Source organism: Cololabis saira, chromosome 22, assembly GCF_033807715.1.
Source record: "Cololabis saira isolate AMF1-May2022 chromosome 22, fColSai1.1, whole genome shotgun sequence".
Taxonomy (NCBI): Eukaryota; Metazoa; Chordata; class Actinopteri; order Beloniformes; family Belonidae; genus Cololabis; species Cololabis saira.
The window spans coordinates 19,342,147-19,367,174 of record NC_084608.1 but is presented as its reverse complement, the minus strand read 5'-3'; the positions used below and the strand labels follow the sequence as shown (position 1 = coordinate 19,367,174).

The following is a 25,028-nucleotide window of genomic DNA, read 5'->3' as shown; positions in this document are numbered from 1 at the left end:
TAATTTATTTCAATAATTCAACTAGAATATGGTGTAAAGGTTAATTTATTTCAATAATTCAACTAGAATATGGTGTAAAAGTTAACTTATTTCAATAATTCAACTAGAATATGGTGTAAAAATTAATGAAAATACGGTACAAATCGTGTCCCGTATTAGTTCAATACGGGACAAAACATTTTTTTCTCAAATAAAGGACAATTCCGTATTTTACGGGACGGGTGGCAACCCTACTTACAAACCACTCAGAGGCAATCTGTGACCAAAGGAACGGAGAGATGTCCACAGGAAGCTGAAGAAACTCTGCAGGTCTGCAAGTTAGCTGGCTCCAGTAAACTTATGTCAAGTTAAAGTTGTTTAACGTTCGCTGGTTCCAGTAAGCTTGTAATGTTAAGTTAATGTTAGCTGGTTCATTAAAGTTATAATGGTAGTTTAAAGTTAGCTAAAATTTCTGGCTCTACTAATTGGCTGGTGCAAAATCTAAAGACATATTTCTCAGTTTGAGTCAAAGGTTTGGATACGCTATCCCATTCAGTTGTAGTTCAAATACTGCACTCCGCCTTTTCATGACTGGTCTATCCATCTTCAGGACTTCAGCAGCTGACCACAGACATTCAGAAACGCTCAGTGGATTGATTGCAATATTAGTCGGATATAAACACGAAACGGCCACTGGGACTAGTTTAGGAAGTGCAAGAGCTCCATTCTCCATATGTTTCTCCTTTGTTCTGCCATCAGTCTTACAACCCCCGTCTGCACCGCTCTCATAAGGTTTCATGTTCATGTTTACACAGCCTCTACGGTATAGTGAACTACATTCGCACTGATGTACATCATCACACCACACCCCAAACACTCCATTGCCACATCTGGCAGCAGAGCGAGAGCAGGCCTGGCTGATTCTACATGTGACATGTTCAGACTTGGAAAATGACACAGTGATGACATATAAGGTTTTGTCTGCAGAGTTGACTCACTTCCAGACATTATACTGCATCTAGCAAAAGTCTTCAGAAAGCAATGGAACACAAGAAAAGGAGATTTTTAAAGTATACTGAGTACTTATAATAATGCACAAGGGGACATTTTTATAGAGAATTTATTCAATCTTGACAATAAGTTAAAAAAGTTTATTTTCTGAGTTTCAGAATCCAGTCGCACACATTCGTCAGCATGAAAAACAAAATGAGGGAAAAAAAGGGAGAAATATTTCCAGTAAACTAAATGAATCTTGCAATTTCCAATTTAAAACAAAATAAATACATGAGATGGGAGTTCTTTCAAGTAAAGAGAAGCATTGGGCTGAATTCAAACAGATTCACCTCAAACTCTGCTGTCTTGTTTATCAGGCGTGCACAGTTTCAAAAGCAGGTTTCACTGGGCACAAATAAAAATGAAATCTCAAAATCTCAAATGAACTGCCTCAGGTTAGGAAAACGCATTAACATACACTCCAGCAAATACAGAACTGAATCTTGAGTCCAGAAACATGGTAAATCAACAAGCACCAGTAGTAATTACCATCAAGATTACCAGTATAAACTACCAGTATAAATGCACAAATGCATTCAGTGACATTTTACCTGAAACACAATACGATACACACTGATCCATCTGCACACTTAAATGCGGTAGCTGTTTTGTTTTTTTTAATGCTTTTTATGCAACACTACCACTGAGCATGTATGGTGATTACCATGGCAACGTAAGATCAGAGTTGTGAAAATCACAGCAACCTACAGTACAGATTATTCCTCTGAATATGTTGCTTTTTTCGTTTTTAAACTGGCATGGTGCACAACTCTGTCTCGTCTGAACACTTTCTTTTTTTTGGCAAATTTGTAAGTATTGATTACTTTTGTCTATTCCCTTGCCATGACGCACTCTGTTTGACAGAGATTGGTTTTATGAAATCATTTATGATTTTAAAGCTACAGCTTTAGAAAAAAAAGCAAAAAAAAGTATTGCCTCAGGAAGATATCTGCTGCACAAAACTTCAAACTGAAAAAAAAAAGACCAAGACGTAAAGAACAAAAATAATTTACAATACAAAGAGATATTTCAAGGATCGATGAAGGACACTGCGATGTAGCGGGTTCCGTTCGTGGTGGGTAGGCCTTCGTGGAGGTGAGTCAGTCGTCCCGGATGCATGAAGGTCCAGCCTTTTCTTGGTGATTCTATGGAGCAGTTGTACCTATGAAAGCGACAACCTCCACCCTAATTAGGAGACAGAAACAACAGACACAAACGTAGCATTGTCAGTTTTTAAAATGGCACTAATGGTTGTACAATAAGTCATGGAGTTATGGACATTTAGATGAAGTCATCTAGAAATGGCTTAAGATTAAAGTGGTGCAGGTGGGAAAGTTTCAGCGGCACACCAGCTTACCTGGAAATCAGCGTCTTTGTTATTGAGGGCGATGTTGATGGTGAAGGTGGAAGAGTCATGATGGGGCCTTAAATACGACTGCCTCCCTGGTGTATATTTTACCACAAAGTTCATTACTGCGTAACCCTGCCACAAAGGAACAGAAACACATCAACTGGGAGGCAGATGTGTGGTATTTCATAATACCACCCCGTGGCGAAAGATGTAACGAGCTGTTAAAAAATGTCAAATATAAGTAAAAACAGGTCCAATAAAAAGTTCCAACTTATTCTTTGCTTTTTACTTTGAGTAAATACCAGATGGTTTCACAGTTTATCATTCCTTCCAGCAGGACATACTAACCTTTGTGTAGTAGCCAGAGAAAACCTTTAACGTGACGGGTGATATGAATTCTCGGATGAAGTGTAACCACTCTTTATCAAACCCAATTTGCTTCATGTGAATGTCATCAGTCGGCACTGTCTCATAGCCTCCAGTAATTCTCTTGTCCTGCAAAAAAAGTAGCGGAAAATAAAACTGCGTCATTAACGATGGAATGAATTACGCAGCAACTATGAAGTGTAGGACCACAGCCTTCAGGATGATGATGATTATGATGATGATGAAGCCTCTGTGTGTGGGTGTGCCTTTAGAGCTGCAGGCTGAACTGTCGTCTGTGTGTATGAGGCTAAATGACCCGTCCAGCTGTCCTTTCCTAGACAAAGTATCTGTACACATGTAGTCTTGCTGCAAAAACAGACCAATTCTGAACTATATAAAACTACATAAAACAGACTACACAAATGAGACCATTACCCCTTTTTAAAATCTGTTCAAACCTCAGACATCTAAATGATGGCAGCATTTATTTAGATGTTCTGCACCCCAATATTGTTTCTGTCCATATTTGTGTTTAAAAAAAAACTCGTAAGAAATAAAAAGATATTGTAACAGACCTGATCAAATCCTGCACACACTTAGTTTTTTATCATGCAGTTTATGAGTCGTTTGTGAATTCTCAATATTTTTTAGTAGTCTCATGTAATGTAATGTCATATCATTTCCCTGGCTAAGTCCACCCAAAATTAGGTGTAGCCTTCCTCCAGTCCTTCTATACTTAGCCATTTAAATCCACAACGCCATACAATTATCCCTCCAACAATGTCCAAGTCAGCTCTCCACCATCAATTTGGTCTCCCTATGTGCTGCTTCCCCAGTCTAGATCTCCATTCTGTCAGTCTTGTCAAAAGATTAACGGTCATATAGACAATATGCCCCACCCATCTTGTTGTGGAGAGAAGGAAGGACTTCGTGGGAAACTTTGATGGCCTTGCAGCTCAAGCAGACATGTAGTCCTGCTTTGCAGAATCCCAGAGTGTGGTCATGCGTATCCGGTAGTTTTTGAATCCTGTACATCCGAAGAGCATTGTCGCGACAACGCGTTTTTGGTGAAATGTGACACGTGAAGGCAAATCTTTTGGTCTGGAAGTTGCATTAGCAAGTTCTTGTTCACTTATCTACTTAACGTTAATTTAGACCAGCATATTACATTGTTGGAGACTCCCCTCAAAACTAACGCTGGTTTCTGTTGAAGAGTCTGAAGAGGCTGAAGTAGCATTATGTGGTGAAAAGATTGTCAACAAATTCCCATCAGTCGTATGTAATGGGAGAGGAGCAATGCCCTTATCTTTGGGTTGCAGGCATGTGTTTACATGCAATGCAATGAATAAGAAAGTCAGTAATACTTAAAAGGGACAATGAGTAGCTTGGCTAGCAATGCCAATTCTTTTATTATTCAATTGAAAGATTATTCTGGAGAGACTAGACATCGATTTCCCGTGGGCAATGCCGATGGATGAAGAAATAAAGAGAGCTCTGGGTGGCATAGGTCGTTGTAGGCAGAGTGACAATCAGATTAGGATCAATTAAGGACATTCGTAATCGTGTGCAGTGGAGAAGAAATGCCGGTGAATGATTATTGTCGTTTTACAGTTAAAAAATTCCTGATATACGTTTTATAAGCAGTTCTGCAGCTAGCTTTATTGTATTGAATACAATAAATTCCACCCCATTGCGATTGGTTTGGTATATTCTGTACTGATAGCAATAGAAGGAATACCCAACACGATTCACAAGAGAGGATTATTGTGAACTGAATGGCTAGGCTCTCGTTGTTGCCAGACATCCAAACGTCCGACTTAACATGAAGAGGGCTGTACGATGTCATCTCCTGCCGACAGCATATCCAATCAGCAGTAAGTAAACACCATCCCCTCACCTAGTGGTCTTTTGGACTGTGGTGGAGTATCTAACTCATGGTAGGGTCACTTTTTGGTCCTGTGAGAGTTGCAAGGTTATTCCTAGTAATGGAGAAATATTCCACACTATACTGGTCTGGTATGACCAAAAAAAAAAAAAAATCCATTCACAGGCATTTCCTTATTGTTATCAAGCTCCGGCTCTCGAAGATCAAGCTCCGGCTCTCGAAGATGTGCGACCACAAGCATAAAAACAATAAGGCGGGTATTCAGCCTGTAGTAGCATAACTGCACTCATGTTCAGGAAACGTGAATTAACAGTACTGACCTCATGCCTGCCCCCGGACCATGAACCATAGTGCTCCATCTCCTCCACTATTTCATCACAAGCCTTTTCTGAGAAAACTGGGAACCAGAAAACATCTGGGCAAGGCTGGAATACAGACACAAAGACACTCCTGAGAATACGTTTGGATCACACCTTCACCTGCAGTTGCAGTGTAATGTAATACCCAGACATGTTAAACGCAGATGTTGGGATTTCCATACGACATTATGTCACTCTCTCTCCCGTGGACATGCAAATGTACACACACACACACATATACAAACCTCCTCCATTTGGTTCTGAGTGAAGATTTGTGAGTAGTTTTGGTGGATGTACTTCTCCTTCCAGTCCTGTAAGCAGGGAGATTTCTCAGATTAGTAGATGTGTTTTTTTGGACCGTGTCCCGACCTGCATACCTCAGAGAGCTAATGCCTTCTCCCACAGAGCAGATCTGAGCTTGAAAAGTGCAGCAGCCTCATCAATCAGGAGCCTCATCACGCACAAGTCAGTGGCTCAAAATGATCTCATTTTTCTTATCCCTCCATTATAGCCAAGACCCTTTACAGGTGGCTGTTGTTTATCTCAACTTTCCAGAAAAATTGATTGTGTGTGTGTATGAGCGATGGTGAGAGAGCGGGATAACTTACCACAGGGTTTTCAAATATCTGCCACAGGTCATTGTTGTAATGAGAAATGTTATAATTGGCAGTGGAGATGAGCCTCCCAAACTCGTGACGGTTGGTTATGTACATGAACACTCCCTGCAGCAGGCCGGAGAAAAGTTCAGTCAATTTCACATAAATGAGAAAGGCACAAAGTCTTATATTCTGTATCCATAGTGATACTACATGCAGAACTACAGGGCAGTAAGCTATTCAGTGGTTAACCCTGCAATAAAATAGAAATAAAGATTGATTTCAGTGCATTTAAACACACTGAAATCTGATATATGTAACTCTATGTTCAAACACAGACAGGTGTCGTATAAATAATCTGAGATTATTTATGGTTGGTGGGCTGCAAGGGTTTTTGTAGGTAGGGAACACAAGGTTGTGAGGTGGAGGGAGGGATGGGGAGAGCAGGAACAGAAGGGCAGCTTGGGAAACAGTAAATCCAGGAATGATATTCCTTCTACAGTGAAGCGTGGGGAGGGCGTGGTGTAGCAGGAGATTTGGACTCACTGTCAGACTAGGCTTCTTTAATAGCAAAAATAATAAATGAGGGATTGTTTGGCAATGCTGTGTTGCAAATCACCAACTGCAAATGTCTAAAACCATCTTTGGCAGGCTGTGATTAAGCCCAGATGGCTTGTATGGGTGAAGGGGAAAGTTGGAGCCTAGTCTGAGATTAGTCGGTGTGTTTAGACGGAGCAGCTGGTTACATGTGTTTGCTGTGAGGTTTGGCTGTTTGGGGTAAAGCATCAGGACAGGGGACTTGCATGTGTACGGACTCTTCAAGCCTTGTGCCTCCTCAGTGATCTTGTCTCAGAAATGATTATAAAAACAGGACACATACCAAGTCTTTCTCACTGTAGCTAAAAACAGGTCTGCTTTTCAGTGTCAACGCATCACAAACAAATAAGGTCAACATCAATTTCCAAAGAGCTGCCAGTCATACTAATTTTTGTATACTGAGACACAGGCAGCAACTCATTATTAAAACTTTTTTTTTTTTTTTAATGTATATTCCGGTAGCTTCCAATGGGGCATGCTGTGAAGAAAATACTTAATCACGAACCTAAAGGAAATTGAAGCTGGTGCTGCCAAGAAATCTTCAATCAAATCAGATACAAGGCTTTTGCATGTGAAAACGAGTCTGCTTTATGAAACGAATCAAAGCTCTGATCATTTTCTGAGTGTTAACCCATTGGAAATGGATGTTTCAGAGAGAATAATAAGTAGAAGGAGACCTTTGGGGGCCTGAGCATATGGAATGATTCCGGAGAAGGGGAGTCTTTTTCCCTGTGACTGGTCTACAATAAAACAGAAGCACCATGTAAACAGGATAACATTAATCAAATGACTTGAATGAGAGACACAGTGACGGTTGCATGATGTATTTGTCACATAAGAACTCAGGAGGAACGGAAATGCGGTTGCATGAAAAAGGAGCAAGATTCCCTCTGAAGCTGATGTTTGTGGTCGGTTAATAAGGGAGGAATGCATGCTGGGAAAAAGGGCCTACCAATCCAAGAGTGTTTGGATTAGGCAGAGTGGCTGGTTATTGCTAAGCACAGATGATCCGTAAGCAATTTACAAGTGAAAAGATAAACATGTAAAAGGTTAACTGCGTTGTCAGCGAGCAGGCGAGCAACTGATACAGAAGAATGTAAAGGATGATGGCATATGTGTAGAACTTGAACACATCATACAACAACAATGAAGGGTCATGCCTCATTGACAGACAAAGACTCATACTTGCCCGTCTTTGGTTTCCGTTGAGCTGTTGACTTTTGTCAGGAGTTAGATTCATTGCACTTGAGCACCTAGTTGTGCTTAGTCTTAGTATGTAAATACAGCACAGAACGGCTACGTCTGTATGCAAACATTCACATTCCAAAGGCAGTGCTATTAAAATACCATCACCCCATGTTTGAAATACCCCTCCCTAAAAAAAAACTAAAACAATATCAGGGCTTTCTTACCATTTCTCTGGCATTTCTACACATAGCCATGTCTGGGTCCAGTTTCTCCAGAACAAAGTAGTTCCTTTCTTTAAGTTCGTTCCTCAGGACGGTTCCTTTGACGAGGTATACATGTGCCATGTAAGGAATGTTCCACACGCCCCTTGAATCAACAAGACAGAGAAAGTAGGTCTTCGTTTTGCAGTAACCTTCAAAATTAGCATTCTTGGGATTCTGGTGGAGACTTGGCTGATGTTATCAGTCCATTAGGGACTGATGTGGTGGTTATGTGTGTACAATGAATCATTCAGAAGAGTCTTGTTGGTCAAAATGACATCACACACGAGCAAGGGTTAAACTGTCCTCATCACTCAGGATACTTAACTTATCTGCAGGGTTATTTAGTTTCTCAGGCGGGTAGGAGTGCAGCCACATGCTTCAATGTTGAATCAAGGCAACTGGATTTCCTTTTCTTGGTTACTGAAAAGTTTCACCTTCCAGCCAGAATGCTTCCTCAAGTCAAATTAGTAGGGACACATATGGAAATCACTGAGCCTCCCGTCATTCCTGTGGAAGGTGGAGCCTTCTGGATGGAAGTTTAAACGTCTTCATGAACCAAAAAAAGGAAGTCCAGTTGCCTTGAATGAAGCTTTGGAGGATTACCATGACCTGGATGACTAAGCGTCTACAACAGTTTCCACCTTTTTTTCCACCTTTTTCTGTTCATGCGATACGTCTGGGAGTCCACTAATTCCCCTGGAAACATCTGTAATCTAACGTGATTGCAGGACTCCTCTTTCCTGTAATCTCCAAATGTTATTTCCTTTGCTGGCACGTACAAACTGTGTTAACACTTGGCTGTGCAAATATTAATTTCTTTCAGTTGTTAAGCAATAAAGTGAAATTGTATAAGCTCCAGTTGTAAGATGTTATTAGTTGTTTCTCTCTCTTGGTAGCAATCAGTCAGCATCATTATCTGTCTAGTTAGCATCAAGGCAACCATCGGTTAAAAAACTGTGCTTGCTAGTGATGAAAACCAGACAGTATATTTCATTTTTCAATTCGTTCAAAAGCAGTAGCTGCATTAAAGCGCCTCAGCTGGCTCTAAAACACACCGGTGCCACAGACTCTATGCTGACTCAGACGTAGGAGAGGGTTTGTGAGTGGTAGGTGCATGGAAGATAGCAAAAGATAATTTAAACTGGTGTTTTGTTGTTTTTTGCCAATAAATCTCCAACTAGCTGCTAGCAGTTCAAAATGAATTAAAGCTGCAAGCAGCGATGAACGGACCCTCGCACTCATGGCCACCGCCCCCCATAAACATATCAGAAATGACACCACCCACAACTTTCTATGTCAAACCATTCAAAAGTTATGGCAGAAAATAGGAACTATGAAATATTGACCAATCAGAAGAAGGGGCGGAGCTAATTTGCACCAATTATGGTCAAGGACTCAAAACCATGTCCAATGACACCACCCAGTCTTTATGTCAAACCATTCAAAAGTTATTGCAGAAAATCGGAAGTATCACATATCGACCAACCAGAAGAAGGGGTGGGGCTAATTGTTGTGTGTACCGATTTTCGTGCATGTACTTCAAACCGTATTGTGGGGCTTGAGGCACAAGGTTTTCTAGGGGGCGCTGTTGAGCCGTTAGGTCACGCCCATTAATGCAAACCATTAAATATAACATTTTTCGCCAGGCCTGGCTTGCATGCAAAATTTGGTGACTTTTGGGGCACGTTTAGGGGGGCAAAAAGGCCCTCATTTCGTCGAAAGAAAGAAAGAAAGAAAGAAAGAAAGAAAGAAAGAAAGAAAGAAAGAAAGAAAGAAAGAAAGAAAGAAAGAAAGAAAGAGAGAGAAAGAAAGAAAGAAAGAAAGAAAGAAAGAAAGAAAGAAAGAAAGAAAGAAAGAAAGAAAGAAAGAAAGAAAGAAAGAAAGAAAGAAAGAAAGAAAGAAAGAAAGAAAGAAAGAGAAAGACAGACAGACAGACAGACATTTCTACAGATACAATAGGGCCTTCGCACTGTAAGTGCTCGGGCCCTAACTAGAGAAGTAGCTTTAAACTCAACATTCCCATGCCTACGGTGTTTTGAGCACATTGTCATGGCCAGATGATGGATGATAATTGAACGCTAGCAAATGGCAGTGAATTATCCTTTTTTTTCCTTTGCCTTTTCTGGCTTTGCCTTTTCTGGTTCTGCTCAGCAGAACAAGACTTAATCTATGACAGACAAACACGCTTCTTCTAAAGGTACATTTGCCAGTAAATTTAAATTTTTGCCTACAATTTCCATTTTGTGTGTTGATTAATAATTCATGTGGTAAACAAACCGGAGATGCATATTGCATTGCTTTATCTTGTTAGTCAAATGTCAACACCCCCCCAAACATACATGTACATATAAAATACCAATTTACCTTCTAGTTGTGTGTAATAAATTAGGACATATTTTGTTTATTCCTCTGCACCATCTGGCTGCCATTGTAACATATTTTTATGTACAGTCATAGAAAATTGTTGAAATTAACGATAATGATTTTCATGCCTCCGGCTTCGTGTCTCAATGCTAAATCATTACTCAGATAGATTAAAGCTTTAATGCCTCTCCATATGTGCAGTTTAGTGTGAAGTTCATAATAAAGACAGCTTGTGCCGTTGTTTATGGGTAAACAATGATGAGAACTGCTTGAGCAAACAATGGGAAGAGATTTATTCATGGAGGCATGCAGGGGCTGTGTACGAACCATAAAAGATGCAAAGATATTGATTTGTGTACACTTGCGACTTACACACGTTTCCTTTGCACAATGTCGACATAATCCTCAGAGCGTGCATAATAACCATCCAGACTCAAGGCTCCCCAGAAGTTGGACCACAGCTTGCCATGACGAGTGACAAGGGGGGCAATTATATTTCTGTGGGAAAGCAGGAGACAGCGCAGCGAGGTGTTGTCAGAGCAGATAGAACTGAAAGAAATCTCACAGACAGCCAACCACCTAATGTACTGCTTCTCTTGGTAGTAAAACCAGCCTGCAGCTGGACGTATGCACTTACTGCCAAGACAATAACAGGCTGTAGAACGGTGTAATGCAAACCTGTTGTGAATATCGTGCTGGACTGAATTGAAAATTACAACAATTTGCTTTAGAGGACTATTTTTAAAGCTCTAAATTTGGTTTAGTTCTCGGAACTTGCATGTCATATACTGTTACTCAACCTTTACCTTTTAACCAAACTGATAACAAATCAGACTTCCCTTTTTAAAAATTAAATACATTACTACGGTAAATAGAAAAAAACTTCAAATTCATTTCACCTTAAGTGTTGGTTAAATAGATGTACGACAGAATATCAGAAGAATAATGTTGACAAATTTTCCAACTCTAGTGCTTGTGCCACGAGATATTTTAGATGCTGCCTTTAAATACCCAGCAAAGTCTTTTGCTTTGCATGCCTTCAATTCGTCACACTCGCGCCATAGCTACAGCGAAATTCTGTTAATGAGAATGTTTCCTTCCAATCATGATCTGCAGAGGGGAAACGGGGGTTTGCATGTTTGCTTTTTGTGTCGTGCTAAGTGGCATTTCAGGGTTAGCGCCAGACTGTCACGGCGTTTCCATGTGCCCGGGCAAAAACAGGAAGCCAGTGCAGCTTATTTTAAAACTCTAATTGACTCGCCTGTAATGTTCCTGTGGTTTTACCACTTGAGGGGTAAATTCAATGGCTCGGTGATCACGACAGCTACCACGAAAAGGCTTGTCGTGCTGTCTCCACGGGGGCTTCTTTTTCAGTCACTGTATGATTACCTGTTTTGCTCAATGAGAAGCTTGAGTGTCTGCCTGTTGGTGAGCATGACATCTGAATCGATGCTGAAGTAGTGCCCGCATGTTGCATCCTTACGGCAAAGGTCCCTAGTGAAATAATAAAAAAAAAAAACAGTTAATCAGTCAATCAATGCCTTATCATATCCTCAGGAGGCAAATACGGTGCAGCCAGTAGTTAAACATGTCCTCACAACAAATAAGGGGAACCCTTTGGGAGCTAGTTTAGGCAGACATCTCAAGCAAGGATTTCATGTTCGTTCTCACGTCTCTGCATGGTTCACTTACCTTACTTTCTATTCTATTCTATTCTATTCTATTCTATTTGAAAAGTAAGATGCAGGCTTCTCTCGCATGCCCTGTAATGGCTCTCGCCCCTGAAACATCCTGTTACAATCCCTCCTCTTCCCCAGCTTCCCCCTCTATGCTCAGATGTTAGGCATTAGGGAGTTCAGTTACGTCAACATTGTTTTATACGAAGTCTGCAGGAGGTGTCACCTTTGGGTGAAGAACGAATAAAAGAGAGGAAGCACTCCTGTAGAAGACACAAGAACATCAGATAAACTTCCGCTAACTTTAACAAGTGATCCATAAAATCATCTTATCAGAGTAAGACCAACACCATGGGCATGACTCAACCTGTCTAACAGGATTGTTGAGAATTAAAGAAACTCATTTTAGGACCAGCTGCACAAAAGTATTTGTGCCATCCAGTCGTGTCGGGATCAGATTCAGCACCGTGCCAAACAGGCACACTGGAGCTGATTTGAATCTGTCTGGACTTTCTCAGTCAACACCCCTCTTAATGGTTTTCTCAAATGTTTAAAAAGCCAAGAGTTGTTTTAACCACAAGTTTGAAGTCATCAAAGTGGACATAGCCTACTTTTCCATATGTCTGCACTTATCTTAGTGTTGAACGATGACGTCTTTAAACGACAGTGAAGCATTGAAAAGGAGCTGTACAATGTGTCGTATTTCTACTGTATGTGAGATAAACAAAGCGTTTCCAAGTCTTGGAGGAAATGTGTATTTGACTCTGAGGAAGCAACAAAAATGTTCCAGCTTCAGCTGGACTCTACAATCATCCCAAACAGAGACGGTGTTTGATCTAGTTACGGTTGATGACTTTCATGACTTTCCGACAAGTGTGACTGAATATCTGGATTTGTCAGAGTTGTCAAAGTAAGAAGTCTATCAACGTTTTTTTTTTTTTAATTGTAGCTTGGTTTGGAGATCTGTGCTATATCCTGATCTGATGGTAACCGTAGCCTTCATGAGGCACCCCTATCCACTGAAGAAAGCTTACAGAAATTTGACCAATTGGGACACACATATCTTTAACTTATGTACAAATACACCACATAGGACAAAAATGGCTCTAAATCTCCATCTGATGTCCAATTTCAGCACTTTTGGCTAAACGCTGTCCCAGCAGTTATTAGGCGAGATACGGGGAACACCCTGGGCGAGTCACCAGTCCAGTTTAAGCAAGTGCTTTCAGGCATTCTGTGCTTTTAATTATCTATAATTACATCTAAATAGACTAGTTCTGCTTGGATCGGCAACACTGATAACCGTTTGCCTAAACAAAAATATCATAAGCAAAATGAAGAGGTCTAACTGTGATTTATATTGAACCAACAGAAACACGCCGTAATCAACTCCTCCAACGGTGCAGTGTGAAAGGTGACTGGTGTTATTATATACACACGTACATTCCCATATTCCTGGCCTCTCCTTGGCTCAAATTTTCTTCTGGTCCAACAACCTTGAAACTCTTGAACACATTCTTGTTGTCTTCCCAGAACCTCTGGATGTGCTTTTCGTGGTAAACCTCCTGCGCAGGGAGCCAATAGTGATGGGATTAATTCGAGCACTTTGGATGTCGAGAATTAAACATTTGAGCAGCGGCTCACACTCACGTTGTTGTGGATGAATAGTGTGAGTTTATCCTTTGGATAATCCAAGGTCAGCAGCCGCTGGAAGAATTCTGGAAGAAACGGAGTTGGCTGCTCAATGAAAACTCCGACCAACACGTTTGGAAACTCCTGTTTAGATTAGAGGAAAGAGACGTTACTTCTACTTTAAACAACTGTTCCCAGCAACGCGACGTTGTTTAACTTAAAATCACAGTCGATATTTACCCTTCACTGCTCATATAAATAAACTCCTGCAGATGATATCTTTGCCATGACCGACCTGTTCTTGTTTGATCTCCCCATTTCAGTGTTCCCCACTACATTAATCTCTGCATGAAATGAAAGGGCATCTTTTGCTCCTATAGACCACGCCAACCATTGATGGTAAGTATACGCAAAAAGACCCGTGCATGCATAAAAATGACAGCTGGGCTAAGATGATTTACTGAGAAATAAAGAGAGCTGGAGAGCAGAGAAAGAGAAAGACTTTCCCATGACACTCAGCTCCTGCCCACATGTCCTAGTCTGGACTCCTGATCCTCTTGACCAGTTCACAGCAAAGGTCTGGGCCGGGGATGAAAAGCGAAGTGAACAGAACCATCTAATTTGTGAGTTCCGCAATGGCAGCGTTACAGGCACACGGAGGGAACCTCAAATGCGATGCCAGTTTTTGACTTAAATTGTTACACCAAGAGAGTCGACGGGCAGACAAGTGAAGTGGCAGGGAAGACAATGACAAACAAAACTAAGGGATTCATAATAGCAGAGAGAAAAGAGAAACACCCACACTCATTTACCGCAAGACAAAACTACAGTAGTCAATGAAGTTGTCTGGCTGGCACGGCGCTGGTGGAAAACTCAGAAGTGCACAAAGAGCCACGCAGAACTGCCTTTGAACTGAGTCTACCCCACAAGAAAGGGCTGGACCCAGTGTTTCCACATGAGCTGAGCATCCAGAAGCCTCTGTCCCAAACAAACAAAGGTCACAGTGGAATGAAAGGTTCCCTCTAACTTGTCCATTATTGTCGTGAGATCCAGTCCTTTCTGCCATCCATCATGGAAGGTTACAGAAGGTAGCTTTCCCGGAGATCCCTTTCTTGGGTAATTCACATCTGGTTTAACAACTTGTTTGTTTTTTAAGCTTACAGGATTACAGTAAATCTCGTATTTTATATTTTGTGCCAGTAATTCCGGCGCCGGAGAGGATGGCGGCCGCAGTGATTTGGTGCGTGTTACTTTGTCTCTTTTTATTTAATAACGCAGCTTTACTGTTTATACTTTTTATTGTTTATACATTTAATTTTATTTTATCTCTTATATATTTGTTTTTATATTTGTATTGTGTTGCACCAATCCCCAAAACAAATTCCTCGTGTGAAAACTTGGCAATAAACCCTTTTCTGATTCTGATTCTGATTCTGATTCTAATGATACAGTTTATGTCAAATGACGTTATGACGCTATTAATATGCACAAGACCATTTTTTTGTGTTGTGTTGTTTTTTTTTTCCTTTCAAAAAAACAATAAAAACAAAGATTAAGCACGCTGGCTTCAGACGCCTGACCGCAAAGAGGGAAGAGATTTGGTAACTTTCTTGACAGATGCAACCACACAGCCTGAGAAATTTCCCGGTGCCTGCCAATCTTTCTGCCTATACGTTTCCAGCCTTGGCTGAACTCTGCGACAAATTTTCAGCGTAACCACCACAGCTTACTATTGTGAATAAAAGCCACACATAGGAGCCCACTAAAAGGCAGGCTGGTCGACGGTGACACCCCTTTAAATGAGGCTTTCTGAAAACCTCAGAAGCCATATCCTGCACCACAGCTGTGCAGAGCTTCCTTTTCCCCCAGAGTAGTTCACCTCACACTTAGGAGATTTAAAAAAAGGGTCCAAGGGGATGAACTTATTATTGTTGGAAAGAAAGTCTGCAGGACCAACAGTCTTGCTTATCTGTTTAAATAAGACGAGTTAGGCTCTACTCCTGCTGTCTAGACAGGCATAGATAAGTGGATGGCTCACTCTGCAGGACTGGCATCATCCCGCTTCATCCTTTCCTACTATGGCTGGAGACAAACTTTCCACAGCAGAAATTTAAAAATGAGCCAAGAAGGATGGTAAACACATGGAAAATGGCTAAATATGATTGCTTACTTTTAACTCAGACAAGTCTAGAAGGTCGTCGTCACAGTGGCCGCAGCCACGTTCATAGTTCCAGGCATTAGGAACATAGTTAGCCAAGTAGTTCAAGTACATCTGTGGAGGGAAGAAATACAGAGCAGGTAAATAGGTTACAACCTGAAACTCTTAAGAGCAGAATATGGAACATATTTAGAAAAAAAAGCCATAGGATACTATTAAATAATTGCAACCCATGTCCAATTAGCAAAGGGCAGAAGTGCTTCAAAGGCCACAAGAAAACCTGTTCGGTTTTCAGTAACAATATTTTTTCAAACGATTCAAACAATACACAAAGACACAATAATAAGCACTGAGCAAAGACATGCTGCATGGGAAAATGCTATTAACAGTAAAAATAGCCCATGTAGTGGCTTTTAAAAAATAAACCATGAATCAAGTTCTTTTCGGGATGTTATTCAGTTTAAAACTACAGTAGGGGATCTAGTAGTTTTTTAACCCCACATTTATACGTCATTTATATTGGTATTCTTGTGACCTGATCTTCCTGCTATTTATAAATAAACGTACACATCATTTTTCCTTGTTAACACCAAATGCGTTGCTGTTGATAGTCGCCAAAGGCAGCAGCTTGAAGTGACTAGCCGTAAGGAAAGGAAACAAAGGAATGATGGAAAAATAGCCAGATGAGGAATAGCCTTTTTTCCCTAAACTTTATTCAACAAATGATATGTTTAATACAAGGGTGTAATAGCACCTTGTGATCATATGCCTGAGCATGCATTTTAATACGAAGTCTAAACGGGGCCCCTTGTGACCCTGTACTAGGTCTGGAGGGATTGAGGGGTATCAGAAGTTTTCCTTATCATAAAATGAAACCGATGAGGGCAATAAATGTCATATCAACACATGGTAGAGGTTCTCGAGCTCCTTTGTTGTTATAACACAGGAAGCATAAAAGGAGGCATTTTTGACGGACGTGAATTACCTAGAGGTGTAAAACAAAGTTACTTGAGCCCAGCCAGCACGTCCATGTGGGCCCCATCTTCAGAAATATGGGTCCCAAATGCAAAGCCTACAGTATATGGGCCAAATGTATGGGACCATGAAGGATTTGAGTGGACTAAATGTCAATGGACAGAAAAAGTGATAAATTGTGTAGGTCCCATATAGTTTTAGTACCATATGCATCACATTTAAAGATGATCCGGTTGGGGCCCATCTAAAATGTGTAGAAGCTGTCGGTGTTGACCAAAAGTGCAATGGCTCTTATCAATGGTGCTGATAATTGTGTCTGGGGCTTATAGACTTATGATTGCATAATATTCACTTAATGCAAAATGTGTTGTTTTTTTTTTCTTTCTCAATAGCTTTGGATATTTCTTTATTTTTTTTTAAATATTCTGATAAAGTTGTTTTTTTTTCATGTGTGTGAACACTGAAACGTACCAGCTGTGTGTAATATATAGTTGATGTTAACTTCTCAGTGTGTTTATACATTTCAACATATTGTTCTCATTGTACTCTCAGTTGCCGCTGCTCTGTTTAGTGTCCAGCGTGCATTTAAGTTGTATTTTGTGTATGTAATTTCCAGGGTCAAGTTGGCCACTAATCTGTTATTGTAGACATTAACACTGTGATCTTGTGCTTGTCACCAGACTTAACTTGGCATTAAAAAAACCTGGAAAACAATAATAAACTTCAGGCCAGACATCCATCTGGGCAACTCCATGGGGAAAAACCACTTCTGGGACATGGATTCTGTGATCTCCCATGGAGACTTTCTCCTCCAGCTGTTTAGGCTTCAAGGAAGAATGACTTAATAGTTTGGTGGGTTTGGTTCATCACCAAAGAGGACCAGACACATGCTCCTGGCAGCACAACGGGGGCATGTGAGGAGTTACGGGAAGGAAAAGGCCAAATAAAAACTCCATAGAACAGTAGCAATATCAAAGGGGCATCCTGTGTTTTAGGTGAGTGGGCTGCTCACATTGATATACAAATTGAAAACACATGCAAAGAAGCGTGACCTGAGTGACTAATGAGCAGCTCTTGATTATTGTGTAGCTGGAAATCATCTCTTCAACAGACTTGTTTTTTCGGAATGTGTCAGATTTTATCAACTGGAATGTACTTTGAAAAAAATTTAAATAAGGAGTGGTTTCATGAAAAATATTCTCGGTAAATAGAGGTGTTTCTGTGAATGGTAAAAAGGGAGTTTAATAATTTAACACAAAGCTTGTTTCATATGTGATAATAAGGCATATAAAATTAGCTGAAATGTGCCATGTGTGAAGTCCATTAGGTGTGTCCAAGAGGGGAGTTTCTTACTCACTTTGGTGTTTGCGTTGCCATGGACAACGACCGGCAGAGAGTCATACATCGTGTTCCTAACTCTCACTCTGTCTGTTCCAAACTTGAGAAGGACTTCATCTGCCAGTGTTAACACATAAACAGCTATTTAATGCAGAGTGTTTGTTTCTCACCTACGAAAAGGACTTCACAAATACAGAAAAACTCAAAATGGAATCATGAGTTGTAAGGTTTCTGTCATTTCTCACCAACAGCCCCATTCAGATTCTGGAAAATCTGGCACTTGTGGTCCAAAGTCATATTGAGAGTTTCCTGGAAGGAAGGGAAACAGACATTTGCTTGGTGGGTCAAAATGCAATTTCATCTTAAACTTGGTACAGACCAAAGAAACATACTCGTTGTAATGGATCCAGGTATATTTTGGTGTAGAAGAGCTGGTCGTCGTCATTGTCGTGGAGGTTCCACTGTGAAACGATTCTGTTCACGTAAGGGGCATAGCCAATTATACCTGCAAGAAATCAACCATTTCACAAACATACTTAGACATGTTAAGCATACAGAAAGAGACGTTTGGCGGTTAATACACAACTGGCAGATTGTCCGTGATTATCGAGGAGCAATGTTCAGTACTCAGAGCTGTCGCCAATGTGAAAAAAAGAAAATTGCAGTTCCTCGAATCACCATTAGGGGCTTCAGAAACATGTGTGTTTGTTGTTTTTTTTAAATTGAAGGTAGGTACGGAAGGATTTGCATAACTAATTGTTGACCACTGACTCTGAACAGCCTTTTCCTCATGTCGAGCCACCCTCCAGGTTGTTCTGCACTCTTTCAGACTAAATAACTTGGGATTGAGCTCTGTCTGCTGTCAATTAACCGTTTGTCAGCTTTTGAGGGTTCTGGTGTTGCTCGGTCGGAGGTCTGGCTGGCATTGTTTTAGCTCTCGCAGATCTTGTTTCGAATGTTTTTTTGTAGCAAGAACAGAAACAAAGAATGGGTGGAAGGATTCCATCAGAATAAATGTAAGGTAATGCTAGTTAGCAGTCAGCCGTGCTCTAGCTTGCCGAGGATCGCAGTTTCTCTCCCAGTGCTCCACCACCCCTAGTTCCAGCTCCACCATGGCTCATAACAGAACCCTATTGGGTAGCTGAAATAAGGATGGCTCACCAGATTCAATAAAAAAAGAATGTTTTGAAATGTTAGTTAGCAATAGGTTAGCATGAGCTAACCTATGTGGCCATATTTCAGGTGGTCGATAGGCTTCCTTGTACTATTTCTTGAACCATTTTTGGATTGACCAGGGTTGGACTTGGTTATCTCATGCTCATATTGTGTCATTCAGCAGTCCCCACACAAAAACGAAATAAACAAGTCGGGGGACAAAAACAATTATTTTGTCCAATCTAGTAACAATTATAGACTACTACAGTATGGTCTCTACCTGGTCTCAGCGTGATCGGGCTGCGGATGAAGCCCGACGGACTGAGTCCTGACAGGAGGTCTGACAAAGGAACTCCAACCGCTGGACATCGGTGTGAACTGGCCGTTCAAATTAAGGCTGCGAGTGGCGTGGGAGCGATGGATGACCGATGGAGACCACAGTTTCACAGAGTGAAGAGTGGAAGGCAGCGCCGGGCAAGTTACGCCACAGTTTGCGGATGGATTGTAGATGCGTGGGCTAACGTGTCTGCTGGCACTGTTGTTCGAGCTTTCCCAAAAGCCGGCATCATTTCCGAGGGGCCGCACGGCACGGAAAGTGACTCTGACAGCGAAGAAAGTGGAACTGGCATATTTGATTTAGCGCAGCTGTTTAATGCAGAAATGGAGGATGAGGACTTTGATGGGTTTGATTAATGCAATAATGATTGTAATAAAGACTTAAATAAAGCACAATCAAACTCAGTTTTGCTCCCGCTCTATTTTTAAATACGCACACTTGTATGTTTGTGTGTGTTGTTGTAAGGCGGCGCGCCATATGTGTGTGTTAAATACAGTAATGGCACACATAACTGAGACTGCGCCTTTTCATACTGCGCGCCGTATGGCCGTGAAAATACAGTATATCTACTGACTCCATGCTCTGCAGGCGTCACCCATGCAAGCCTGAAGGCTTTAAACAGAGTGTGATATTTAGCAAGGTCCCCAAGGATATAAGCCGCTTGCAGGGACTTTCCCTGCCCACATTTTCTTGACATAAAGGGTTGTAATAATGGCTAGCAAGAAAGTTTCAGTCAGTTCGTCATGACCATCTCACTGCTTGCTGCACTCCTGGAAATGTGTCAGCTGCTATTTCTCACACTCTAAATGTACATTCTCATGGCAATCCGTACTCCAGTTTCCCTCGAGGGTCTTTTTTTCCCTCCCTCTGTAGCTCAAGGACACTGACCACAGTAACAGATTGCAGGGTTTAGCTATGTTGTTGGTGTGCACCGTTTTGCATCCCATCATTTGAAAAAAACCTCAGACATTGTAAAAAAGTCAACGGATAGACATGACATAATCTAAATAGCAGGAATGAAAAAAGAGATCAAAGGACAGAATTTTTTTGCAGACTATATTGTTGGTAGGATCTTTACGGATCCTGGGAAAATGCTGCAAGCGGCCTGCCTTTTTCACCCCGGCCTTTCAGAGGTGGAAAAAAAACTGTTTTCCACTTCTCGCTTAGAGACGTAACTGAAAGAGAATAATTATTTTATGAGATGTGTGTGCTTTGACACAGGTTTTAGTCAGTTTAATTTGCACCATTGCAGCACTTAAAGTAGCTCTGTGTTAAAATCCCGGTGGTTTTAAGTAAGGAGATTCCAGCATTGTCAGTTTTGTAAGTGAGTGACCTTTTTGTTAGTCAGCAGCCACAAAATAAACAACCCATCTATATCTTGAACCCATCTCCAAGACACTGCACTCTCTGTGATCCAGTGGTGTGTGTCCAAAGGCTATAAAATGTGCCCTACGGTCACTTGGGCGGTAGCCATAGGAACACAGAGAGAGCCTACAATTTTGTACCAACTGTGGCACATTTGGGGGCCCAAGACAAATCCACATGTCATGTCAATGACAATGAATGCTAAAAACGGCCTCTGATCAGCCTGAGACAGTTGGGCTCCACTCTGGGAGGTCAAACCAATCGGATGACCACAAAGAAAGCAGTAATTCAGCGTCCTAAAGAACTTTCATCACTCCCTTTGGGAATAAGCACAAGAACTTACTGTTACTCTTTGCTGAAAGTACATCTTAATATCCAAATTATGCAAAATTTTCAACACGCAGCAAACATGGATACTGTATCTGTCAGAGAGGGTGATGTCTAAATGGAGACATCCAAGTATGCAGTTAATATTAGATGAGTGGACTCCCACATCCTGTGCACTATGGACAGGAAATACCTCACAGAACAAGTTTACAGTGAAAATATACTTCCATCCTGCAACATGACACAGTAATGAAAATCCTGGGGTTTTATATTTTAAAACTAACACCAGTCTGTTGCCATTCGTCTGAGCTGCTCCGGCACTCTTTACAGTAACAACACTTGGGAGGGGGCTGCTGCTGTGGAGCTCACTGGATTCCAACAGGGCCTGCAAGTCCTCAAAGTGTGGCAGCTGACGGTGGAATGTGTAAACTCTCATGAGTGGAGTTGAGCGGTTAAGATGAGTTTACGTGCAGGTTACCTCAGGTTACCTCTTGTGTTAAATGCCTAGATATACATGATAAATACAATTACTAAAATTTAAATGAATATAGGTGGTAATCATTGCATCACATGTCTTTTCCGCACCGTTAGATGTAGTATCCCGGTCACTGTAACTCAGTTATAGCAGAATAAAGTGAGATTATTTAGTGCATAAATCAAGACCAAGCAGGGCGGTCCAAATGGGGCACGTTGTAGGTCACAGGAGAGCAGAGCAACCTACAACTCAGCTGTAGGTCACCACAGTTCTGACGGGTCAGGACGTTTGAAACGGATGAAGAGATAGCCGGAGCCTTTTTGCACGTCGTGAAGATGCTTATGAATATGGACAAAACACAGTAATACCACTGGAAGTCATGGGGGCAGTGATAACTCAATCCTTACACATACAAAAAAGGCAAGAAAATTGGCAGACATCCATAAATTAAAATTACATTTGTCGTCAATTTTGCGTCGTCAATTTTTTGCATGGGTTAAATTTAAAATATTTCATTTTGTTTATATTTCGCCGTCATTCAGTGGTCTGTTCTCATCTATGTTTTTGTTCCCTCCGACTCAGAATTTGCACAAATAAAACAATTTCCTCTACAGTTGCCACGTTTGTTGATATCAGTAGCAGACTCATCTCCGTCCCCTGGTCCATCTGTTGCTTAACAACCATACAAATGCTGCACGGAGGTGTGTGGAAGCAACTTGTGCAACAGAGAGATGGACAAACGTACAAAAATGGAGCATAAACTAGGCTTTAGAACCAGAAACAAACCTACTGTTATTATGCTCTAGAAACAAAAGAAACCCAACTTTTATCACAGTTACCTATTTGAGTAAAAACATGTTGCTACTTCCAGACAGCTGGGTTACAGACTGCATGAAGCCCAAACACCAGTTGGTAGCAGTGTGTGTGGGTGTGTGCGTGTGCACATTGTAGACCATGTTGCACAACCTACGAGGTCAAAAGGGCTCTCTGCCCTGGTGCTCTGAAATAATCCAGTAATGCTCAGAAGGAGCTGCATGTGCAAACATGATTGTCCACTCAGCATTTTTTCAGAAAACCTCAATGACCTCAATAATTCAAGAAAGTGGAAGCACAGCTCCCTTCTCTCACAACTTTTGTAAAGACACACTCTTACATTAAAGTCAACTTCAGATTCCAAGATGAACAAACTGCAACAGGATGTGACCCAAGACCCGTACATCTACTTTCTGACCCAGGATTTCTGAAGGTCACCTTTACACGGTGTTAACATGATGTTGATGTAGCAGCATGCTGTCAAAACAGCTGAACCTTTTTTTAATCTTCTTAAAGTTCTGAGTTTTGGAAACTCACCTCCAGAGTTGAGGTAGCGCTTGCCGCTGCGGACTGAGGGGTACTTGTCAGCCAGTCGTTTATCTGGCCATACCAGCCCCTCTGCAGCGAAAAGCACCTTGTTATTGGCTTGCTGGAACTTCCTGAGAATTTCTTCAGGTCCCCCGGCGAAGATGAGATCATAGCTGAAAGGGAGGAGTGAAGACAGCAGATCTTTATCTTTTATTTATCCTCTAAGAGCAATTGTTTTCTTCAACACATTTCGTTATACTTCAGAGACAGATGAAAATCTAAAGATAAACACAGAACATTCCTCGTGATTTGAAAGGACAAGTTTTCTGGAGACACGTGTTGTATTTAGGTATTTCCAGAAAAAGCTCTCTATTGCCAGACATTAACAGACAAACAAACACATACATGCACGGGCTGACAGACATAGGAAATACTGTGAATCTCTAACTAGCTGTTTAAGAACTTTGAATATATCTTTCACTTGTGAAATCATATGTTATTAGCAATTCTGCAGCAATCTGGGCTGTTCTGAAAAGTGGCTCTTGAACACTCCCGTATGAGTCACAACATAAAGCCCATAACTCCCCTGCTGGAATTTGTTCGGTACGTTCCGTACCGATGGAAATGGCAGCGCGTATAGGAGGGCTAACAGACCCACTTCACAGCTCGACAGAATTAATTCATATGGCTGGTCTGGCTAACTGCCTGAGGTTATCAAATATAAATCATCTTAGATTAAATATTGGTGTGATCATCTTAGTACACCTGGGAACTCTATATCCACAAGTGATGTGTCCAAAAAACAAGCAATAGAAAATCAATGGTACTAGATGTGTGGTTTATAAAATATGGCAGCCGAAGTGAAAGTTGTGGGAGGAGGGGAAGTCTAGTGTGTGTATAGAAGTCCGAATGGTCTCTCCACATCTGGCAGACACGTGTTTTTACCAGGAACCAAGAATCCCCTGTGACTTGTTATCTCATAAATCATGGTCCAGTATTGACCCAGTCCTTGAGAGCATGTACAAAGTAATAAAATGAAGACAAATCTAGCCAGGAAACCGACTGCTGTTTTATTTTTTTTGTTATCCCTTTTCTTATTGTCTAAAATTGTTACTGCCGTCACACTACACTATGCAGAACTAAAACAAAAGGCCGATTTAAAATCAAACTAGTATGTAGATTATCATGGATTTATTTTTAAGAAAAGCAATGCCTTTATCAACCATTTATTTTTGGTTTTACCATTGATGCGCCTTTAAATCAAATCAGAGCCAGGAACCAACCTATTTATACATGTTGTGTAAAATAAAGGAGATTATGCTTTATAAAAATGATAATCTGTTTTATTTCATCCCTGTAACACATACATGCAGTGTGATTAAGAAAACCTGCCTACTTCAGTTTTTTATTTTCCACAGAGAAGATAAAAGCAAGGAAAATAAAAACACTAGTTAAAGAAAATGTTGTTCTGTCTCCATATTTAAATATGGAGACAGAAGTCTTTAAATCACTCCAAATAGCCTCCATTTAAACTTCTTTTGATTTATTTTTGTTTTGTTTTATTTTTAGATTTCACCTCGCTGAGAATGTTTCATTTCACTTAGTTTAGTGACTAAACTGAAGATAAGAGATAATGTGAAGTTGTATCTGCATGAGAAGCAGAAACCGAGGAAACTTAAAGGGTGGAACCACATTTTTATATAAAAATACATTTGGATGGCTCATAACTTTATAAAGTGCAAAAGCAGTTTATTAGTCTAAGATCACTTCCTCTAAAAGACAGAAAATTACATTCCGGCTACCTGTTTTGAGGGTGTGACAGCTTTGCGCAGCAATTATGGGAAACATTATTTATGTGAGCTGGAACAGTAAATATTATCATCTTTTGCTCTATTTGGGGAAAGATGTCATGCAAAGCCCTTATTATTCTAAACCACCCTAAAAATTCATTGCAACTTTCCATTGCTCTTGAGCTGATAATTCAGCTTCGTGCATGTGAGAACGACTCTCCTCTTATACAGTATAATAGTGATTTTGCCTGAATTAGTGGTGTTGCCATCAACAGCACTTCTAACTCAGGAGATGACTTTCTAAGTTATTATCACAGTCTATGATTGTGAAGATTAACCCCATACCATAATTAAAGGTGTTTTGCATCACCTTTTGAAATGAAAATTAAAGATAAATTGGATCAAAGGTCACTCTGATGTATAAGAAGAAATGCTGGGTATTAACGTGTCAAATCCTC

At 40.8% G+C, this 25,028-nt stretch overlaps 1 protein-coding gene across 2 annotated transcripts in view; it reads right to left on the bottom strand.

The window, feature by feature from the left end:
* Positions 1–1,083: 1,083 nt before the first annotated feature.
* Positions 1,084–25,028, bottom strand: part of plod2 (procollagen-lysine, 2-oxoglutarate 5-dioxygenase 2) — a 41,205-nt gene continuing 17,260 nt past the window's right edge. Inside the window, exons 4-20 of one of the 2 annotated variants that reach the window (XM_061713056.1) lie at positions 22,790–22,953; positions 18,173–18,285; positions 18,026–18,089; positions 17,800–17,897; positions 15,480–15,581; positions 13,328–13,453; positions 13,121–13,242; positions 11,391–11,495; positions 10,374–10,499; positions 7,599–7,740; positions 6,864–6,926; positions 5,602–5,715; positions 5,239–5,304; positions 4,955–5,059; positions 2,732–2,878; positions 2,390–2,515; positions 1,084–2,217 (exon numbers count right to left, since the gene is read on the bottom strand). In XM_061713056.1, coding sequence (XP_061569040.1) covers positions 2,062–2,217; positions 2,390–2,515; positions 2,732–2,878; positions 4,955–5,059; positions 5,239–5,304; positions 5,602–5,715; positions 6,864–6,926; positions 7,599–7,740; positions 10,374–10,499; positions 11,391–11,495; positions 13,121–13,242; positions 13,328–13,453; positions 15,480–15,581; positions 17,800–17,897; positions 18,026–18,089; positions 18,173–18,285; positions 22,790–22,953 — 1,939 coding nt within the window. In that variant the 3' untranslated portion in view covers positions 1,084–2,061. The remainder of the gene's footprint in view (positions 2,218–2,389; positions 2,516–2,731; positions 2,879–4,954; positions 5,060–5,238; positions 5,305–5,601; positions 5,716–6,863; positions 6,927–7,598; positions 7,741–10,373; positions 10,500–11,390; positions 11,496–13,120; positions 13,243–13,327; positions 13,454–15,479; positions 15,582–17,799; positions 17,898–18,025; positions 18,090–18,172; positions 18,286–22,789; positions 22,954–25,028) is intronic. The other variant, XM_061713057.1, reaches the window with a different exon arrangement.